Here is a 23,496-nt window from a genome sequence, read left to right as displayed (position 1 = left end):
TATTTAAAAAAAAATCTGGAATAAATTGATGCAACATAGATTTGATTGCAATATCGGATCTGATATTTATTGCAATATCAAAAGTTATAAAACGAATAGTTTTATGCAAGGAAACTAACATTTTTTTGGTAAATTTTTTCGAGATATTATAAATATATATATTAAATACAAAAAAATAAAACAGTGTGAAAATAAATAAAATTGATTTAGTAGTATTTTTTCATCAGACATAGCCAATAAGTCCTAATGGTTATTCGAAATATTATGGAATTATATTTACATTTTTTTATATGATTTAAAAATGTATTCCTGTGAGTGATCTTCTAAATTCAGAGCCCAAAAACACAAAAATCATTATGATTCCAAATAAATCCGATGGTCCTTAATATGGGCATTAAAAAACAATTCTCTGAAAGTTTTAGCTCTTAATATTGTCTTTTAGATAGAGCGCAATTCAATCAAAGTTTTTTATGTAAATAGCATGAAAAAAATTTCAAAAATTTTGTTGAGCGTCGAATTTTCAATAAAAAATGACACAAATTTTTACTTTTAATTTTTTATAAATTTTAAAATTTTTTTTCATACTATTTCCATACGAAATTTGATTGAATTGAATATTAAGAGCTAAAACTTTCAGGAAATTGGTTTTTATCAATTTGGAAGCATTTGAACACTTGGGAGCAAGGAAATTCAAAAATATCCATAGTAAGGACCACCCTAATCCATATGTTCTTCATCGATTACGTACAAATATTTTCATATAAGTAATAAACAGATAAATTTCAATTGTTTATTCTAAATAGTACAAAAATAATCTTAAAATTTAATAACAAAACAGTCATATTAATACTTATATTTGGTTTTGCTTAGGGCTACTAATTTAATCATTATATAAATTAAACAACATGAAATGTGCACTGACATCGCTAGAAATTGAAAACAAACATGAGAAACATCGAAAGAGGGGTTTTCTGGGTGGATAAAAGGTCTGAACACAATCTGAACACAATCCAATTATAAAAGATACAGTTGTTGTTGCTGCAAGCGAAATTTTTGAAATAAAAATTAGGTAGATCCTTTTTTCTATATGTAGTGCACATCACTTTGTTGTGAACATAAAAAATGAAATACAACAAATAAGAAACAAGACCATCGTCTGTATAAATTTAAATCAACAGGACGATATCTGGATCAGTATTGTGGTAAAAATATTTGTGTCTCTACAATTGTGACAATGATATTTGAAAAAGATGTTTTAATAACAATAATAGATAACTCATTTAGCAATTTTAGTAATACCCCGGCGTATATGAATTTCAACAAAAATAATAAATTTTATTTCCAAATCATTTTTATATAATACTGATGTTGATTTGGTACTGAAGGTTAAATTCATATTTGCTTTTGGCACTCAGATGGTTTATATTGAAAAATATTAAAATAACGAAATAAGCAAAAATTACTGCTATAAAGGTCAGCACAACACGACATTATGAATCCTATTGGCATTTTCCAACGAATTCTATACATGAAGCACTCGATGATTAGTATGCTCCTTATCCTGGTCTCCGTAGGCTAAATTTCAAAAATCTTGCAAAAAATCTTATCTCTTCTTTTATGAGCACAAATATTTTTACATCTACTCTTCTAATGATGTAAAACAGGAGCAGCAACTTGAGCATCAGAAGGTGGAGCTCTTTGTACTACAGCATTGAAACCATTAACTGGATCTGCAGTGTACACCACTGTCCTGAGAAGACCATCAGCATCCAACAATGAGTAGCTGCCTCTTACTACATCTCCATCCCTGCTCTCATGTTGAGATTTGGAGTCTCCAGTTAAAGAATCTCGGACATCATAGGCATATGTGTATTGAGGATGAGGATCCGAATCCGGGTCCACGGCTAGAGCAACCGGAGCAATTGCCGGGAGAACTCCGGCACTGGTCAGTCGTAGGGAGATTATGCAGAGAGCACAGGCAGTGAAGAAAATGAACTACAATTGATAATTGTAATTGGTAATAATTGATTATATGTATGATTATTATGTTTTATTAACGATGTAGAAATTATATCACTCAATTTTACACAAAAATATACGATAGTCTTATTGGCAGCGTTTGGAAAACCTATCAAAAGCGAAGTGAGTACAAAAGGTAACTTTTTTGGACTATAGTATTTGGATTTTAGAGGACAACGTATATCTTATCAAATATAATCGATTTTTTTATAAATTTTCTGTTGCACATGTTACAAACATGTGACCACTGTTTCAAGTTCATAGTGAAAAAACTGAGTGAGCTTTAGGCAAATAAAAATTGGTTGGGAAAGTTGACTTCCCAATTGGTGTTTGCGGTTGGCAAATATATATTATTATAAAGTATCATTGAAAGTATTGAATTAAAGTTGTAAACATATAGCATCAAAACAAATTGAGGGACACTGACGCTAATAACAATTTTATTAAGTAACCTTCTCATATACAGTTTAGTAATACTTTACTAAGTAAATGAAATATGTCGTAACCTCTCTTGTTGCATGTCACGCTGCATTTACATCACACGATTGTGGCATTGAATTTAAATAAAAATTCTAATGTCAAATATACGATTATATCATATTTTCCCAAACTTTCTAAAGTTTCGAATATGTAAGTTAATTATAATATAAGGTTTGAATAAAATCTGCTAAAGATTCTTAAATGCTATCAAAATATTTCATATAAAACATAATATCATTAATTCATAACACGTAGAGTTTAATATTAATAATTTATTCCTGGTATAATTTATGCAATAAATTAACTGTTAATTGATTAAAATGCGTGCAACTTTCTCCCAACACTGTGTGATACGAAATTAAAATGCAGATGCGATGTTTAAGAAAATATAAAAATAAAGAAGTAAATAATTAAATTAAATAATTCAAATAAACACTTGAAATTACTCATAATCTTCAGCAAAATAACGACCAAAAATTTGATAAAAACATTTAATGGTTTTGGATGTAATTGTAATGTTATTGATATTAAAAGCAATAACTTTCTGTTATGAAACTGATCCTTTCTTTCGTATATTTTATATACAATAGGAAAAGTATTTTTATTTCTCAGAACCAATTATAATGATACAAGTTGAAATATCAGAAATGCCGGCGGTGAAAGGAAATGCTATGGAAGCCCCTTTAGTCGAAGGACATCTGGACGAAGAAACGAGCGGAAAAAAGGTCAAGCTCTTCAAATCAGTTATTTAGATATGCTAATTATTCCGATGATCAATTTAAATGAGGTGATTATAAATCAGTGATCTCATCATATCAGGAACACAAGCATAGGAAATAAATATTGGTAATAAAACTAATTTTATTGTCAGCTATTTAAAATAATAATGTAAAATGTAATAACATGTGAATGGTGTGATGTTGCACACCAGCACTAAATATTGAAAAATATCAACTTAGCAGAAGTATAAGATTAAATAAAAATTTCTATTATTTAATAAAATAAAAAGTCTTATGTATGATGAAAAAAAAATTATATATGGCACTTAAAATACAAAGAAATTTAAAAAGAAATGTAACTTAGCAAATATTAAATTAGATTTCTAATTGGATCTACTAATTTTGATCAACATGATCAATTGCGAGAGAGATAAATATCCTTAAACCTTTAATATAATATTGATTTTTGATTAGGTATTACATGTATGTATTACGAAAAATTTGTTAAATAATTATTTGCCAAAGCAATGAGTCAGAAAGCAAAGAAAAATGTGATCATTAAAAGAAAAATAGTTACAATCACCCTTCTTCTCAAGTCATGCCGAGAGAATAAAAGTTGAAGGTATGAAAAATTATATTATGGTACAATAAAAATGTTTTTAAATTATAAATAGTAATTGTTTTAATAAAATACCCCTTATATTTATTTATTGAATTTACCAACTACAAAATAACAAAAACGTGCAAACCAAAATGTCATTGTATAGAGTCAAATAAAATTTATATTATGACTTGATTAAATTCAATTTAAATTGATATAAGATTGATATGGATAAAATCTAGTTTTTAATAATTTAATAAAATAAAAAAGTTTTATCCGACATGATCCGACCAATTGAAAAACATTCTGAAAGAAATGCGACTTAGCAAATATTAAATTTGATTTCTAGTTGGATCTACTAAGTCTGATCAACATGATTAATTGGTAGAAAGATAAATATCCCTAAATAGTTAATATAATATTGATTATTAATTAGACATTACATGAATTACGCAAAAGTTAATTAATTATTTGCCAAACCGATGAGTCAGAAAGCAAAGAAAAATGTGATCATTAAAAGAAAAATAATTATAATCACCTTCTTCTCTAGTCATTCACAAGAAAGTTTAAGGTGAAAAAAAATTATGTTATGAGACAATAAAGGTATTATTGAATTTAATTTATTAGTAATTGTAGTAATCAAATACCCCTTGTATTTAATTATTGAATTACAACACGAATTACAAAAGAAACCAACTACAAAATTACAAAAATGTGCAAGCCAAGATGCCATTATATAAAATCAAATAAAATTTGTATTTTGAATGGATTAAATTCAAATAGTAGTGGTTTTAAGTGTATTAAATTTAAAATCATGATTCAGTGACCTTAAATATAAATTACCAATTTATTGATAAAAATAAGAAGCAATCATGGTTTTGCTTAACTTCTCTACATAAAATAGATGTTGTTAATGATAATGCGCAATATATGGATGAGGAAAAGAAATTTAGACAGTTAAACATATGATCCTGAATTTAAAAAAAATGAGAAAAATAAAGAAATTTTGAAATGTAAAAATAATAGTATGAAAGAAGAAGAAAAAAAAATATACATAAGTTATTAAGGTATGTAGGGTAGAAATGTGGCTATATAGTAAGAGTAAAAATAAATAAATAAATGTAGTAGTTTAATTACATTAACAGCTCCATAGTGATAATATAACTTAAACGAATACATTTGCCAACCAAAAAATCTTATATTTTAATTTAAATCTTTTTTTAATCTAAATTTAGAAAAATATAACAATCATGTAGTCGAAGTGAATGTGAAAATTTCAATAATTAATTATTTATGCATATATAGCTCTATTGTGTGCAATTTTCTGGAGGTAGATAATTCTATTTACAAATCACAAAAAGATCAATAGAATTTACTATATCTATCTACTGTCTCTCACTTTCTTTCAAAATTACAATATTTATTACTTGGGAAAAATATGCTGCCAATATTTGACTTAACACACTCAAAATAATACAATTTTCTATCAGCGATATTATATCATAAAAAGAAAGAATCACTATCACTTACCTTTTGTGTCGCCATTTCTTTCTTTTATTAAAAACACACTGAAAACCAACACAAAACCCAGGTCGTTAGCACAAAGTTGAATCAAATCGAACACGTCAGTCGTTTGTGAAGAATCGTCTTTGCGATCGCCAACTTATACTTTTGTGATTTCGCGCGAATCGTCCGCTGGTAGGGATGCGCCTCGTGTGCCATCCGTGCCCGGAATGCCAAAATCGAAAAGAAATTAAATGCACTGCCAAAATAAAAACCGAATTGACCAACGAAAAATTAAATTGAGGCATCGATCGTGTATAGAATGGTTAAAGAGATCAAGTTGGAACAAATCGGTTAGTACGACTTGCTTTGGTTCTACTTTTGGGACGTCAGAACGCAGTGTACGTGAATGAGAGCAAAGAAGAACTTTCGCTTTCGTTTCGCAGAAGACGAAGTCTTCAGGTCGCGACGGTTGAATGTTGTGATATAATAGTGATATTTGCTGTTATTCAATTTTCATGGTACAATGCAGATAACTTTAAAAAGTGATAAAAATGTAATTAACCTACAACGTAATTGTTGGAATCAGTTCGTTGGAACATTTTCTTTGCATTAGATGCTTGAAGAATAATATATCTACTTGTTAATAAAATTACAAATAAATTTCATAAAAAAGTACTTACAAACATAAACAAGAAAGCATATGTAATTCTGAAGGAAATAGACATTAAATAAAATAAAACAAATTATAAAGGGTGCCATCGAACTCAGCGTCAAGCTGCAGTATGGCTTGACGTTACGGTAAGGTGACAGTAAAAACATTAAAAAAATTCATTTCACTCACAATCAGTATAAAGTTGACAAGAATTGTACCGTCTTGCAATCCCAATTAAATTGGTGGTTCTAGAATTGTTATTCACGATTACGGTTCCTAAATTTAAATGAACAAAATAATCAAATTTAACCACAACAACTGAAAAATAGTAACAGTTTTGACCGAAGCTCTAGGTTAAAAGCTCACAACTTGCAATCTGCAATGAATAAAAAAAAAATCATAATAGTTAAAATCAAAATTTTGTCGAACTAAATAGTTCTGGCGAACCCTATATTTATTTTTACTTGCTAAAAGTCAAATAAATAATAGATAGATAATTTTTAATTACATTAGCATATTTAAGTAAAGATGGGGTTGTATTTATGAATATACATTGAGTTTTCTGATACATTTTCGTGGAGAAGATCAGCCGATTGAAATTATCGACTCATCGCTTTATTTTTAACAGTCAATTTATTAGCTCAAAATTTTTTTCTTAATTCTGGTCCAACCATTACCAGGTTACATATATAATTAAACACTCAAAAATTGTATCAAATTGACTTTCAGATTTTAGTTTTAGCTATATCCATTACCACTTACATATATAGATCTAAAATATGTTTCTAAGTGTAAATAGCTTTTCTAGAGCATTTCTGCATCTAATTAGTGAATAATAGGTATATTATAGAAAAATGTACTAATAAAATCATTAAAATGTGGATAGGTTAACTATTGGGTTACAATCAGGTTACCAAAAACTGATGTAGAAGTAAATTTCATACACAGCAGCTTATAGAATATTACGATAGCAGTTGAAATAAGTATAAAAAAGCTATTAGCTTTCTTCATCGGGTGTAATATATGTGAATTTTCAAAATTTCATATCTAGTAATACAACATTTTCAATTTGACTTCAAAAATTCAAATAGTTTAGTCTTTAAAATTTTCAATCTAAAATTATTTAACTTCTTCAGACTTTAACTTCTTCAGAAATTCAAAGAAACATATTTGTTAAGAGGAAATCATCATCGCTTTTCTTTAAAGCACAACGTCAAAAACTTCTAATTTCTACCTTAGATAGGTTTATAGTTCAATATCAAAATTAATTTTAATCATAAACAAAATTTTGATAGGTCAAAAGAATATTTTTAGCGAATTCAAATAGAAACAAATACATTAATTATTCCAACTGATATTATAGACGATATTACAAATCACATTTTAGATACAGAATAATAAAATTTATCAAATTTAAATAAATTTGGACGGTTATGAATTTAAAACAAATGCCAAAAATGATGTTTGTTAATGTTCCGGGAAATTTATGAATAAATTGATTTATGATTGAGTTTGAAATGTTGGTTGTCAAACTAATTCAAATTTCAGTCAGGTGGATTTTAATAAGGGCCGTCGCAACGCGAGGCTGGGTATGCCAGTCAAACGATTTTAACTTTACTAGTAATATTATCAATTTAATCTCAAAAATTAAAATATTATAGTGCCAAAAGTTTTAGTTCAAACTTACATTTTAAACACTTACCAACATCATATATATAAAAATGGAGCTCACGATCAAATGATCTAGTAAAACTCGAAAACGGCGAAACCGATTTAGCCAGTCTTAGTCTTGAAAAATTCGTGCTAATCAGTAGGTTGTCGGAAAGGTGAGATATTATTTCAAAATCGCGTAGAAACTTTACATTTTTAATTTGAATTTTTTTGTAAAAGTGTAATTTGAATAAAACAATGGACGGTGGCTAAAACGTGAAATTACGTTTAATAGAATGTTTTACGTGAATATTATTTAATTGTGAATAAATTGTAGTAAGTAGTTCTGTTTGTAGGTTTTTCTTTTACACAAAAACGTTATTAAACAGGCCGGAAGAGTTACTAGAAACTCAAAATATCAACTTTTTCACAATGCTAATACGAAAATGCATTTTTTGGAGTTGTAGCACTCTTTATGCAAATCATATTTGTCTCAAACAAGGTGCTCTGAAAGATCTCATTTGTATAATTATATACTCATTGGTGTTTATAAAACATTTTCTAGATTATATTATTTTTTATTCATATTATTTCAATTCAGAACCTAAATTTGGGATCGATCAAAGGGTCAATTTGTCGAATAACATTTTCCCAGTTATAATTTCCCAGAATTTATAGAAGAATATATGAAAGTCCGGGGTTAAAAAAGTCCACTACCGGTGTGTCAAAAACCACTAAATTTAAACATTGTTTAACAACAATATTTGAAAGTAGAGGGAAAAAGATGTATAACCAGCTATAACCTTGATTCTTATGACTTTGCTATTGGGAGATAAACGGTAATCTTTGAAAATCCATAATAGAAGTATTTTCTTCCGTTGGTAGTTTCTTAGCATTAGTTAAAAATGTAATTGTTTTGTAAAATACCTATAAAGTTAAAATAAGTGTTTGTCACCTGGCCGTTTCAAGTTACTCCGCCTATAGGGTAAAAAAGTCTATATAACAAATTTTTGAAAGACAGCAAAAAGCACCTTTTTACAATGATGAAGTAGCTGACAGTTTTACTGAACGTAGTCAGATAATTATTCGTTTGAAATGTGTTATTTGTTGTGATATAATTGGTTTAATTTATATAATATCATTAATATTTGCTCAAAGTCAAATTGGACCTTTGTGCCTTGCCCTTTATTAAATTTACTTTAATTCATCGAATGTTACTTGAAACTTCTCAAAAAGCAGGTCAAAGAAGAAATACTTAATTCATTTTCTATCTCTCCTCACTGAAATTTGAATTTTTTTTATAAGCTCAGTAGTATTATTTACAATTATAAACAAAATCCAGAATCCAAAAAGAATCTGAAAACCTTGAAACGTAATCAATAAGTCGAAAGACCGAAAACGACTTGGATGGTTATACTATGTTTTCTATAGAAAGTGTATAAATCTTCCAGTTTGATTGTACTGACAAAATATAGACAAACTAATGGGGTTTATTGTTTTTATAATACTTCATTGTATAAAGCATTCAAACAACACATCCTTATACACTTACAGTATTAATATTTTGATTCTCTAGAAATTGTTTAGTTTCCTTACTTCTAGAAATTGTTTATCATACCTTACTTAGCAAAACAACGTTTGCCGGGTCAGCTAGTATTTTAATAAATATATACTTTCTCCAAATTAAATCATATTAAAAGGAAAGTACCTACAAACAAGTTTCCTTAAAACCCAATGTCACATGCTTTTAATTCTACCTTAGACAGGTTTATTGGGTTTATTGTTAAATATCGATTGGGCTATGTTGTCGTTTTCATATAATTCGGTTTATTTCGATGAAGAAGCTCCGTTCGCCTTACAACTGATGCGGGATTACATGTGGAGTGATGTAATCCATATGGATTACCTAGTATAGTAGTTTCCCGTGGAACCGGATCGTGTCTGCTCTGAGGTCTTTGTGCAAATGTCGTGCTGATCGCATGCTGAACCTCACACAACGACATTTGCTTGTACCAGAATGTTCAACTAGTTGTCATATTGTATTAACCCATATTACACGGTAATGCTATTGATAACATCAAGAATCGATAACTTATGCATGGGTTTAGTTTGTAAACCTTAAAGAATACTTTTACATCTCAAACTGTTGCAATAATTTGCATATGGTATACAGATTTTAAACGCTTCGATTAATTTTAATAATATAGAGTTCAGAATTCAGTAAGATATAACGTTTCTAGAAATAAAAAAAGGGTAAAAAGAAGTAATAGATCGACTTTATTGATAAAGTACACACTGGGAAATAGGTCTCATAATATACGAAGCAGGTATTTAAAAGATGAAAGATAAATCGATATTTACAAGATAAAATAAAGCTAGTGGGGAGCATGGCATCGTGCCTTAAGCAAATTGCTGGTACTTCCCGTACCAAAAATTATTTTTTTTAAAATGATTAACATTTTTGAAAAAAATTTACTCTAAAAAAATTAGATTTTTGAGAAAGTATAAATTTTTGACAAAAATCACTTTTTTTTGAAAAAAAAAAAGACTTTTTGAAGAAAAAATTATTTTGAAATATTTTTGAAATTCTGAACTTTTTTTCAAAGCAATCTGCTTTAACTGCATAGAGCCGAAATATCGAAGCGCGTAAGCGACGCGTCGCCGTCTAACGGATAAAAATTGGTACGGAACCCATAGGAATGTAAACAAAATGTATACTCATTGTTAAAATCTCTATAAAATATCTGATAATTTGATGTGCATATGTCTAATGATCATTTTTGACCGCCAATTGCATTTTTTTTACTAGACCTGCCTGCATAAAAATTTAATCAGTTCTTCATCTTGTAAAATGTTTTTTGAATTATTAAAATCGGACGCTTCGTTCTTTTAAAAACTGAGTTACCGTTTTTGGCACTTTTTGCCCAATATCTTCGGAACGGCTAAACCTGCCTTCGCTAAAAACTAATCAGCACGTCTCCTTATCAATACAAATCGAATATTTTTGAATTATTCAAATCGGTTAATCGGTGTTTCCAAAATAGTCGACAAAAAATTGTATCCGAACACATACACACACGCACACACACATACATTCATTTTTTCTAAGGCATGCCAAAATATTCAGAAACCTTTGAAACGTAAAGATATATGAAAAGTTTGATTTTCGATTTTTTTGCGATCACTATAACTTGCCCTACGGGAAGTTAAAAAACAGTTTCTATTTAGCTGAATCACTTAGCTTGTGGATAGGAAATTATGATAAATTAAGAATAACATTGCTAAAACTAATTTAATGTATCTTCAAATCACATTAATGACCATAAACACAATATATTTTACCTCATAATATTTTTGAAATATAGTTGCTATTGATAAAATATGTCTAATGATGTTGAAACCTAACAAGTTTTCTAGAGAATTTGTGTCTATATATACCTATTTTCTAGATATTTTTAAGAATAGTATCCACATAATTGCTATGTACAGAATTTTCATAATTGAAGTTTTCAGTACTATACTATATAGTATATACTATATTTTTCTAAAAGATTCAAAGCCTCTCCTCTTGTCGTTGGCCTCCATATCTAAATTATCGTAGTTATAGAATGTAGGTGTAATCCAGTTATAATCAGACTATAAATATAAAAGTTTCAATATTTAACCATTTTTAGCTAATTGATTAAATTTAGATTGAGTTAGATGACTAACATAATACATTAATTCAAACTTTAAAAAGTTTCTTTTATTATCATGAAATATTTAGCTAAATCACGAATATGGCTCCCTTACAAAAGTGTAAAGAAAGTATTACTCAATTTACACTATATATAAATTCATCTTTATCTATCATATTAAATAGAATTAGTTGTAATAAAAAAAATCCATTAGATCTTTTCCTAAACAAAAGAAAAATCTAATTTATTCTATTCCTCACTTTTAGGTTTATGCCTTTGCAAAATCACTTTACATATGTGAATTTTAACACTTAGATAATTTATGTGATAAAAAATTTGAATACTTGCAAAGTGTACTTGATAAATTGCATATAATTTGCATTAATTTAAAGAAGTGAACAAAAGAAACATTATGAAACGAAAGGGGAAAGCAGGATTGCACCAGATAATACTAGGCTATACAAAGTCTCGAAATTATTCAAATTATAGATCATTCTTTAATTTTTTAGAACTAACTTAGATTGCACTTTTGATTTTAAGTTATAATTAGAACTAATTTTAGATAGGAAACTAAATTAAAATAGTATTAAATTTTTTAAGTGAATTAATTTTAGGTAGATAACATTCCTAACGGTGGTTTAAATAATTGAATATCAAATATAGAAATTACTTAATAAGTTCAATATTTAATCTATATAAAGTATAAAGAAGTGTCAGTGTGTGATTTGTTCTCGGTTATACCAGTGAAATTATATGAATTATTTACATAAAGTTGAAAAATAAAAGTATGTAGTGCCTATGAAATATGTTCAACAATACCAATAACAAATATAACTAAGAACTAGAATAAACTGAATCGCTAAACTTCGACATCATCGAATTTGGAATGGTGGATCAGTCTATAAAATAATTTTACCATTTCCACGTGAATTTCAGACTTTTAATGAAGTTTCCATTTTAAGTTTATAAACTTTACCTAATTTAAATTATAACTCAAAACAAAATGTAACTGTGAAAATAAAATCTAAGATTTAATAGTGAATTCAAACTCAGTAATGGCATTGAAATGAAAGTTGTTCACAAAATGAATATTCATAAATATGTGATTATAGGTTGATAAACGTATGATTTCCAAAGAACGGAGGTTCTTTTCGTATTTCTTCTCCTTGTTTGGCTGAATAAATTGTAGATAATTTATCTATCGATTTCACAATAGAAAAAATAAGTAAATTATATGCATGTACTAGCATACCCGGCTACGCCATGCTGCGGCTTCTATTAAAATCCACCTGGTTAAAATTTGAATCCGCTTGATAACCAACATTTCAAACCTTTTGTTATAAAAATTTATATTAATCCAAAAATAAATAAAATGCTGATTGAAATTTGAATCTGGTGGTTCAATACTAGTGATTAAAATGTTTGTTTGAACTTAATCAATAAATAAATGAAATTAATATAGTTAATAAATAAAAGAGTACATTACAAAATTTATAATAAAAAACCAAGTGACTTTTATAAATTTGTTCTATCCTATTTGGTCCTACGTTTTACATTGCTAACATTTTAATACCTTCTATGATGCTGTATTTTTAGAAATAGTTTCATTGGTATTGTGAACTAAGGCATAAATCCCGTAATATTTTCTTTGAAAATTTTCCAGAAATATCTGATTTTTGTCACTCATCGATTTTACTGTATTTAGTTTTCTTTCCTAAATAATAAATTTGTGATTTTCAAATCACATAAAATTAGTTTGAATTACTTATAATATAAATTTCAGACTATATATTAATAATCATATTATCCCAGGAACTAACATAGATAAGGTTCTGTAGAATCCGTGTCTAAATTTCTCAAAAGTGTGATTTTTGCCTTTTTTTTCAATTTTCGTACTATAAAATAATTGATGATTAATTATCAAAATTATAATATTTATACTATAATTTTATATGCATACTACTTCTTTTGACATGGCAATTAATTTTTCTAATATTTTTTTCATTTTTCTTTATTTCTTTCAAATTAGTTAATGTAAATTCAACACAGAAAGCAAATTCAATCTTAATCATCAATTAATTCACCCATAAATTTCTCCGAACATTCACAACTTGCGACAGTTGTTCACACATTTCTTTTTTAACTTCCCGTAGGGTAAGTTATTGTAATCGTCCAAAAATCGAAATCGAAAATTTTTACATTTCTCAACTTTTTGAAGGTTTCTGAACATTTTGGCATACTTCAGAAAAAATGGATGTATGTGTGTACAATACAATACAATTTTTCGTCCACGTTTTCGGGCGCACGGATCAACCGATTGGAATGATTCAAAAAACATTTGATTCCTATCGATAGGGAGATGTGCTGATTAGTTTTTGGCAAAGGCAGGTCCAGCAGTTATGGAGATAAAAAGCCAAGAGTGCAGAAAACAAAAATTGAGTTTTTGACAGAACGGAGCATCCGATTTGAATGATCCAAAAAACATTCAATTTGTAATGACGGGGAGAAGTGGTGATTAGTTTATGGCAAAGGCAGGGCCAGCGGTTTCGGAGAAACAGAGCTAATTGTGCAAAAAATGGTAGTTTTTGAGGGAACTAAGCGTCCGATTTGAATGATTCAAAGAACTTTCTGCTTGTTTTAACAAAATAATTGATTTTGGAAAAAACAATTTTTGTTTCAATTTTTTTTTTTTCAAAAAAATTTTGAATTTTTTTTTTAATTTTTTTTTTTGTATATCGAAAATAATTCAGATTTCTATTTTAATTCTGTTCTAATATACCTTAAACAAATAATTTCAACTTTCCAATTCAGTTTATGTAATTCTTATAAATATTAGACGATGTTACAATATTTATAATATCTATTTTAAAACATTTAATATTCCTCGAACATCTCGTTACGGAACGGGAAGTTCCAGCAATTTCCCTCAAGGCACGATGCCTTAATTGCCTTAAGACAGAATTCTACTTACAGCTAGTTTTAATCTATAACTGACTAAAAGATATGACATCAAGTAAAAAAGATAAGATAAAAATTTGAGCATCTTCAGTTATAAAGACGTGGAAAGATGGCATAAAAAATAGGCATGTCAAAAATATAGTGCTTTTTACCAACAGTCTTTTCAACGATTTCTAAAATTTCCTAAGCTCGACGAATACAGCTCGGTTCACATAGACTCACACACGCATTTTTTTTTTCAATTTTAATCTCAAGCCATACAGAATGACTTAAAATGTTGAGAAAACCTAAAACTTGCAAGTTGAATTTTCTGGCAAAAGCAAATTGTTTATATGTTAAAATGTTAATAATTACTGTTTACAACCAATGTAAAAGATATGAAAAATATAAAAAGTCATAATAAAGGGCGTAAGGAAACCTAACCGCAGAATCCAATATAAGTTCAAAGTTATTATATGACATTTATAAAATAAATTTATTAGAGGTACGCATTATTAACTGAGAGAGGAAACTTGCGAACATGTCTCCACATATGTGAACAGGAAGCGGATATTCTGTACTGCACGTATAACAATTAAGACGTGCTTTAATTAATTGCATGAAAATACACGGTTACAAAATGTGTTTGAACATATTGCAACACCTGCTACAAATTGTAAGTCTAGTTGCCACATATAGCTTTCAGAAAAATAATCGATTTAAATAGATGCCTAAAATTGAACTCATGGGGATCTAATTTTTTTTGGGGATCAGTTATTAGTATCAGAAATATTTAGTTTAATTAATTTTCATTGAGATAAATTGATAACGATGACAACAATACTTGGACGTGAGAGGTGACAACGATCAATCAAACCAATTAAAATTAAAAAAAAAGAGAATAATAAAAATTTTGATAAAGATAGCAATGAAAATTTCGAAAGTAGTTGAAAAATAAGTATAATATATGTAAAAAAGTATCTAACCTAGTGGGAATCACACATAAAAAGCTAGCGACCGATAATGAGTGTTTATTTTTGTATAAAAGTGCAAAGTAATATATGGATAAATATTGTATGTATTATTCGTATTTACAGTAAATAAAAACTCATCAATAATCTCTGTCTTGTGAATGACAAAAAATATATTAATTTTCAATAATTAATTTTAAATTGTTTCAAACTGTTCGATAATTAATATTAAATACTAACGAGTATTTCTTTCGGAGATCAGGTCGGTTGGAAAAATCTAGCAAACACCAACCCAAAGCGCAAATATATCATTAATAAAAAATTAACAAAATACTGTTTAATAAATTAATTGGTTTTCTTCATTTATAAAAGAAATCTTAGAAAAAATGATACTAGAAGTAAAATATTAAAAATGATCGAGAAATTATGAAGATGTATCCAAAAATTCCTATTTAGCAAATATTTTTGTTTTCTGGGCATTTCAAGTCATTCGGAATCGCTCGACACCAACATTAGAAAAAGTATGTGTGTGTCTGAGCTTTTGACAAAGAACTTTTTAAAAAAAATTATAGAATATTTTGATAAAACTTGAATGATGTTGAAGTCTAAAATCGTATTTGCTATATGATCTCCGCATTTCAAGTCATTCTGAATCGCTTGACACCAACATGAGAAAAAGTATTAGGTTGTCAAATATCTCCCTTCCGCCTTTTTGTATTATAAACCAAGAGCAAAAAAGCGGAAGGGAGATATTTGACAACCTAATATGTGTGTGCTTGAGCTTTTGAAACGCTTGTTAATTTTTTTTAGAAGATTTAGATAAAACTTGAATGATGTTAAAATTTAAACTCCTATTTGCTATGTGTTCTCGACATGCTAAGTCATTCTGAATCGCTTGAGTGGTTTAAATTTATAAAAATATCAGAGCTTGGAATAATTGGAACAACTGTAGAATTTGCTAAAATCAATTCTTATTAAGTCGATTATTTGAAGTTTGAAACTTGCCTTAAGGCACTGACGTCTAGATTTTCTAACTATCTAATCTTTAACATTTGTTAATAAGAATTTAGTAATGTATGAAAATTTAATTATTTTTAGTTTAAAATGCTTTCACGCTTAAAGAATTTTATCCCTGCATGATATGCGACCACAAATACTCACAGAAATAATAATTGCTCGATAACAGAGCGCAAAATATATTCAAATGCACATGAAATAAATCTAATATATAAATATTTTTGTATTATAACCATATCAAAAAAGTTAATAATACACAAATATTATTTAAATTTCCCATACTGTCAAAAATCAATCGAATTTTCTATAATTTTCATGTATTAGTATGAGCACATAAATCTTTCGGATATAATAAATGTCTCATATTATGACTTTACATGAATAACGGCTGTATGGAAAACAAAATCTTAGAAAGTATATATTAAATTGATGTGACTATTTATAAAAATATTATATAGATCAATAGGAAAACAACTTCTCAAACTTGAAGGAGATAAAGTTCTGAAAACTCTACTACTCATTTCAAACCGAATGTGATAGTAGCCTTCGAGAAGAAAAGTGAAAAAATATTTTATGTTGATTTAATAATTGTTCACAATAAAATAAATAATTTTATTAACAATCAAATGACGCGGTAAATTTACACGGTTTCAAATAATTTTATGAATGTTTACTTGTATTAAATGGGTTATAGCTAACATTAGAAGCTTTAAAAAAAATTACAACTTGCATATCAAAATAGAGAAAGCACCCACAATTATGCAACATACTAATATAGTTATAAATTTATTACACTAAAAACAGTTTCAAAAAAATACGACCGTAAGCCATCTAGGCAAATTAAATTATATTCGATTTTGTGCCAAGTGCATAATTGTGCAATATTTTTGATAACTACCAGTAAATAAGTATATAATTGTCAGCAATAAACAGTCTAAAACTAGATTGACGTTTTCAGATCTTTTTTAAATTTGAACAATAGATATAGCAAAACATTTTTAATGATTACAAGTGCCTAACTCAATATTTAATAAAACTCTCTTTACCGTAGTTGAACAATCTTTTCTTGACAACGTTTTCAAATTGAGATCTAATATGCACGAATAAACCATTATCAAATTATTTTACACACTAGGTGTGTATTTTATGTTCCAGGATTATTAGCAACGTTAGTATATAAAACGAAGCCAAAAATAAGAAAATGCATAAGTTGATACGATTAACATACGAAATGTTATACCAAAAAGATAAGGTAAACGTAGTGCTAGATTTTCTATCACTAAAATTACATTACATTAACATTTTTTCATGAAATTTTAATGATTTTGCAAAAAATACAAAATTGTTCAACGTTTTTTTTCTTATTATATATCAAATAAATTTTAATAGGTATTAAATAATTGTCTAAAAATTATTATATCAATTTTTTTCTGACATGAAGTGTTAAATTTGTTATAAAATACTATGACCAAAATAGATTAATATGTTTTGGAATTCTTTTTATAGAAATTAACAACATGTATCGCAATCTTGGCAATGATATTTATAAATGAAAGCAATGCCTATGTGATTTTTTCGAACATGCCGCCAAATCAGGCATCGCCATGGTCCAGACGATCTCAGTTTATTCATGATCTCAGTCAGGTTAGTACATTATCATATAAAAAAATCTAAACACAGGTACTTATGACGACCTAGCATTTTATTATTGTAGACAACAACAATGATTTGATAAACAGTAGTTATATTCTAATATACGAAGTGGTTTTTTGTACATACACTTAAAGAATTTCGAGTACATATAGTAGTATAGACTATTATGATTTACAAGATCTAATGTAATTTAAATATAGCTTTAAAAATATTATGAATGCAAAAATATTTTTACTTCTTCATATATACGTTTCGACACTTGTATCATCATTCAGTAATTTAAAGCAGGAAAAACCAAAAACTCGAAATTGGATACTTTTTTGATGATTGAAAAATTTAATTCTGGAATAAAACTAATGAAAACAACATCGTAAATTTGAATTAATTTGTAATATTTTAATTAATTAGTTGGTATTGGTATTTTGCCTTGAGGCAAGTTACATGAACTGCCCGATATGTGTAAATAATCGACTTAATCAATAAAAAAAAATGATGAGTGATTAAAAATATTCCGAGTGGATTTATAACACATAATTGAAAACAAACAACCCGTTAACTTGGAGTATTTTCTAAAAGCAAATTTTCAAAAATCAATAATTTTCATAATTGAACCGGTTTCCATAGGATTTTAATGGTTTAAGTACGTTCATTAAGACCAAGTACTCTATCGTTATACCAAGTAAATTGTCCAATTTTAATTTTAACAAACGTCAAAAAACCACTCATTTTTCCAAACTTTGATGAATTTTTAAAATTAAATTACTTGTCGTAAGGCCGCAATATTTCAGTAAGTTCTGTAAGACCAAGTAAATTACAAGAAAACACAGAACTGACAAACGATAGTCCTAATTGAGATACCTTAAATGGCTTTTAAATTTCTGAAATCGGTTCAGGCGTTTTTGAGAAAACGTCGATCAAAGGTCTAATTTTGACAAATGTCAAAAAAACGATACTAATTTTTGCAAACTTTGAAGAATTTTCAAAATTAAACGGCTTGTCGAAGGGCCGTAATATTTTAGTATGATCTACAAGACTATGGTATCTACCGTCAAAAAAAAATCATAAAAATCGTCGATTTTTTTTAACTTTATTATAAGAAACGGCCCGGCCGATCTTTACCGAAAACTAATCAGCACAATTCTCAACCAATATCTATTGAATGGTTTTTGAATTTTCAAAATCGATTCAGAATTGCGGGCTAAAACGTGGACAATTTTTTTTCACTTTTCTGCACTTTACAAAGACGGCTCGGCCGATCGTCGCATAAAACTCAGAAAAGCTAGTCCTCATCGAGATACATCGATCGGCTTTTAAATTTTTAAAATCGGTTCATCCGTTTTGGAGAAAACGTCGATTAACGGCAAAAAATGTGTTCACACACACACACACATACGCACACACACATATACTTTTTCCAAATTTGGTCTCATTCGATTCAGAATGGCTTGAAACGTCAAGAAAACATAAAATTAGCGAGCCAGATTTTTTTGATGAAAACATAAACTTCTCCTTCGGGAAGTTAATTATATGATGATTCGATTTTCGTTGAGAGATATAGATATGAATACATCAAATAAACCTTGTGTACAATAGTATGCAAAGATGTTATTGATTTAATCATTTTCTATCTAATTATGTAAGACTTTTATTTCAAAAGCAAAATCATTTAAAATATTTTAAATGCGGATACTGTGAACGAACAAGCGTTGAAGGTATAATAAATTTGCATAACGGGGAAACGTCAAAAATTAATTACATTTGTTATTATACACTTTCCTTAACTAAGAAGAATTTTTTTTCTAATTAATTACAGATTCAAAGCGATTACAATGACGGATCCCCCGAATACAATTTCTCCTACGACGTGGAAGACACTGATGGTACAGGCGATTCGAAATGGCAGACAGAAACGAGCGATGCCTCAGGTAATAATATTTGAATTTAAAATTATATTTATTAAGATAATTAAATATAAGATTTAAAAAAAATCCTGACAGCGTTTCCATAAATTTAGTGGATGTTTGTAGTTTCATATTGCAAACCAACACTTGGAAAGAAAACTTGCAAACTAACTTTCTGCACAATAATGCTTTTGGTGGACAACACAAGAAGTTAAAGATGAAAAAAAAATTATTATAGAAAGAGTTTCAATTCTAAACACACAATTCTAAATCCAAAAGATTTGTCGAAATTTAAATCATTCACAGATCAATCATTTATTATCTTAATTACACATAATGATCCGTAAAATTCCGTTTAATCAGCAATGATTGCAAAGGGATTACGCAAAGTACTCACAAATTAGATTACCTATTAATGATGATTTAGATTGGATTAATAAACATTAATTCGTGTAATTATTATATAGATACCTTAATTTACAATTTATTAATATTCCAAACCTTCCATTAATTCAACCTTCATTTACACTTGTAATAATAATTTGCAGTCAAATATTATATGAAATGTCTAGACATAATAACTAATTACCAATTAATGGTCGTTTTTTGTGAAGTACACCTAATTAATGAATTAATCACTGGAATTTTTATTGTTTTGACTTTTCACTTGTATATTTACAAAAATATACTTTAAATGGTCAGTATTTTATATCTTGTTAAATTAATTGTAATTTTAACGAAAAAACAGGATGAATTGATTCTTAATGAGCAAAAAATGAATCATATGCGTAAATAGTCAAGTTTGAAGACATCAAAAGCGAGAAAAATAATGTGAATCAAAATTTAAAATATTAAAAAATATCAGTCTTGATTAAAATTAACGCCAATATTTATTATTATCAATATCATTAAAAGAAATTGAAATTACACTATTACATCTTGAAAATAAGTTACTTCTATGGACGTATCAATTACCATTTTATCAAAACGATTTAATTTATTACTTCAAAACTTTATATTAAATTTCATATTTGTCTCCATTAATTTGTTCTCCATTAATAATTTCAAAATTTTATCGAGACAAATGCAGAACTTTAATCTTTGCATTTAATTTTCTTGAAATAGACAAGAATCTCTCAAATCTTTTTAATGGTGCAGGAAAATAATTATAACAAATCAATAGACAAATGCCAGAATCATATTAATAGAGTAAAAAAGTAATACAATATTCAAACGATTATAGAAATAGATCCAATTTTATTAAATATGTATAATATGACCCATACCATCTATCTCACCATCAAGATATATCAGTTGCATATGATACGTTCGCTGGATTATAGAGTAAAATATTTAAAATTTTATTAGTAATAATAGTTATAAAAATTTATTAGTAGTAATATTACCTATGACTACATCAAAATCTACGCAACGTGATTTTAATAAAAAAAATTAACTGCATATTGTTTCTATTTTATTCTTCTTAGCTTCAACTTCGTTCGTCGTGGCGAAGGTCGTTAACGCGTCGACTTTGTATGGACAGAGTCTCTCGTTCGATTCCCCGCTCTGGCAATTTGACATCGGGCAAAATTAAATCAAAATATGTTTTCAATTGAAAATAAGCCCATCTCGGGCACTGCGGTGTGAAATGGCAATGGAAAATCTCTCACACTATTCTTCCCTGATTCGAGTTGGAGTTTTAACTCAGCTCACAGACCTACCCTAGGGCAGTACATCCATTATTCATTATTTTAAGCTTCAACTAATTAGTCTTCTAAAGTAGTGCTGTTTGGGAGTGTTATCAATTCGACCCAGTGGAAGATAAATTTTAATTCCCATGCTTTTTTTATTATTAGGTATGGTTCGTGGGGCTTATTCCTTGTTAGAGCCAGATGGTCAAACAATGAGAACAGTACGTTACACTGCCCACCCTGTAGATGGTTTCAGAGCTGTTGTTTCTAGAGAAAATGCTGGGACTAACAATGGTTTGGTGGCTGCAAATGTAGCTGCCTTGAGAAGAGCAAATAACTGGAGATTCAGACACAATTAGAAAAAAAATGAACATAATTCTGAAATTGGCAATACTGGCGATGGTAAATGACATATATTAAACTACTCACAAATATTTCTCCGATGGACTACGAAAAACATTATCCGACATTCACCAATTTTAATCACTACATTTTTTTTTATTTTTAATTCACTGCCAATTAGACAATTAATTAGATCAATATGTTAATTGATTTCATAATATATAAAGTTGAATGAATTATCATAAATTAGTTGATATCATATTTCATAAAGATTGGTATTCAAATTGACAGTATCAGTATTTCTTACTAATCTAAGCTATCAGAATTTCTTGCTAATGTAATATAGACAAATAGTTACAACCATGCAATCGTAGCTTTTTAAAAATTCAATTATTATTTCGTTATAAACAACTCAACAGCAAAATGAAAATGGTTTAATTTTACATTTGCATTATATGGTACAAAAAGTAGAACTCAAAATTAACTATATTTTGCGCGTTACACATATGCTAACAATGCTAACAATTTAAATCTTCTTTTGAAATGAAGTAATTTTGGGAACATCAGACATATTAGTTATCAAAATTTAATAGTTATCAAGTAAATCACGTCATCAATCAATTTGTATTTAACCATATAACTCATTTGTCTCGAAAATGCGCAAACGAGGTGATTAACTATTGTTAAAAATATATTTTTGCGTTATAAATTTAGCAAATCGGAATAATCACTTAATTTCTAGTTTTTCTCTATTTTTTTTAACTTTTAGTCTAACTTTTCGCTCTTTTTTTATTCATCTCTTAGTTATATATAATAAGTATCTGCAGATGTATCAAACTACAAGGCTGACGTCAAAGATGACTGTTTTGAAGAAAACATTAAAAATTGCATTCTTATAATATTCTTCATTCTTTGAACAATTATCATTTCGTAATATTTTACCATATCAACAATATATAGGTAATTCTATCATTACTACAAGCTATTATTTAAGTATTCCACAAACCCATTGACGACCTTGCATGTCCAATTGATAATGATCGCCCAGATTTTGTACAAAATTTTGAAAAGTCGGTCAAGTTGTATCTGATGTAATTCATACAGCATGTATCCGAGAAATTACTAGAACTTTTAACAAAATTTGCTTTTGTAGTGTAGATAAATTTCTTATTTTTAATGTAAGATAATTTAATTATAGGTAATATTGATTTAGAAAAATTAAATGCATTTTTAAGCTTTGTACATAACTGAAAATAAAATAAATTACTTGCATAATATTTAGAATTAGTACTATTTTGATACATTTCTAATGACTAAAAAATATACATGAGACAGTTGAACTCGTAATATAAATTGATATCATACTAAGTTATTGAGCAACCTTTCCTAATTCACATTACAGATTTTACTGATTTTTTCAATGATTACGAAAGAAATAAGTTTTGAAACATTTTGAGTGAAGTGCGTCTTTGCCTTAGTTTCATTTTTGGCCAAATTAATTATATTGAAACCAGAGATACAAAGATAAACATGTACTTCCATAAACAATTTTCTGCATCATAACAAAATACATAACAAATATAATTTTGATCTATAATACTTTATTTATAATTTTATGTTATTTTCTTCAGATAATTGCGCCTACAAAATTAAATTCTCCTCTTTATTGAAGATACTGCT

The 23,496-nt window shown here is 27.8% G+C and overlaps 2 protein-coding genes across 2 annotated transcripts in view; both read right to left on the bottom strand.

The window, feature by feature from the left end:
• Positions 1 to 23,496, bottom strand: part of LOC113386771 (neurobeachin-like protein 1) — a 119,670-nt gene that overhangs the window by 33,922 nt on the left and 62,252 nt on the right. The gene's annotated exons all lie outside the window — the stretch shown is intronic.
• Positions 1,571 to 5,364, bottom strand: LOC113384737 (larval cuticle protein A2B-like). The gene is made up of 2 exons (XM_026622499.1): positions 5,350 to 5,364; positions 1,571 to 1,995 (listed from the first exon to the last, which is right to left on the bottom strand). Exons 1-2 carry the CDS (start codon positions 5,362 to 5,364, stop codon positions 1,648 to 1,650), a joined length of 363 nt encoding a protein of 120 aa, XP_026478284.1. The 3' UTR covers positions 1,571 to 1,647.

The sequence above is a fragment of the Ctenocephalides felis genome, unplaced genomic scaffold, assembly GCF_003426905.1.
Source record: "Ctenocephalides felis isolate EL2017-DRISC unplaced genomic scaffold, ASM342690v1 CF-g0.4_SCAFFOLD_03571, whole genome shotgun sequence".
Lineage (NCBI taxonomy): Eukaryota > Metazoa > Arthropoda > Insecta > Siphonaptera > Pulicidae > Ctenocephalides > Ctenocephalides felis.
The sequence above is the reverse complement of the archived record's forward strand: the minus strand, read 5'-3'. Positions and strand labels throughout refer to the sequence as shown.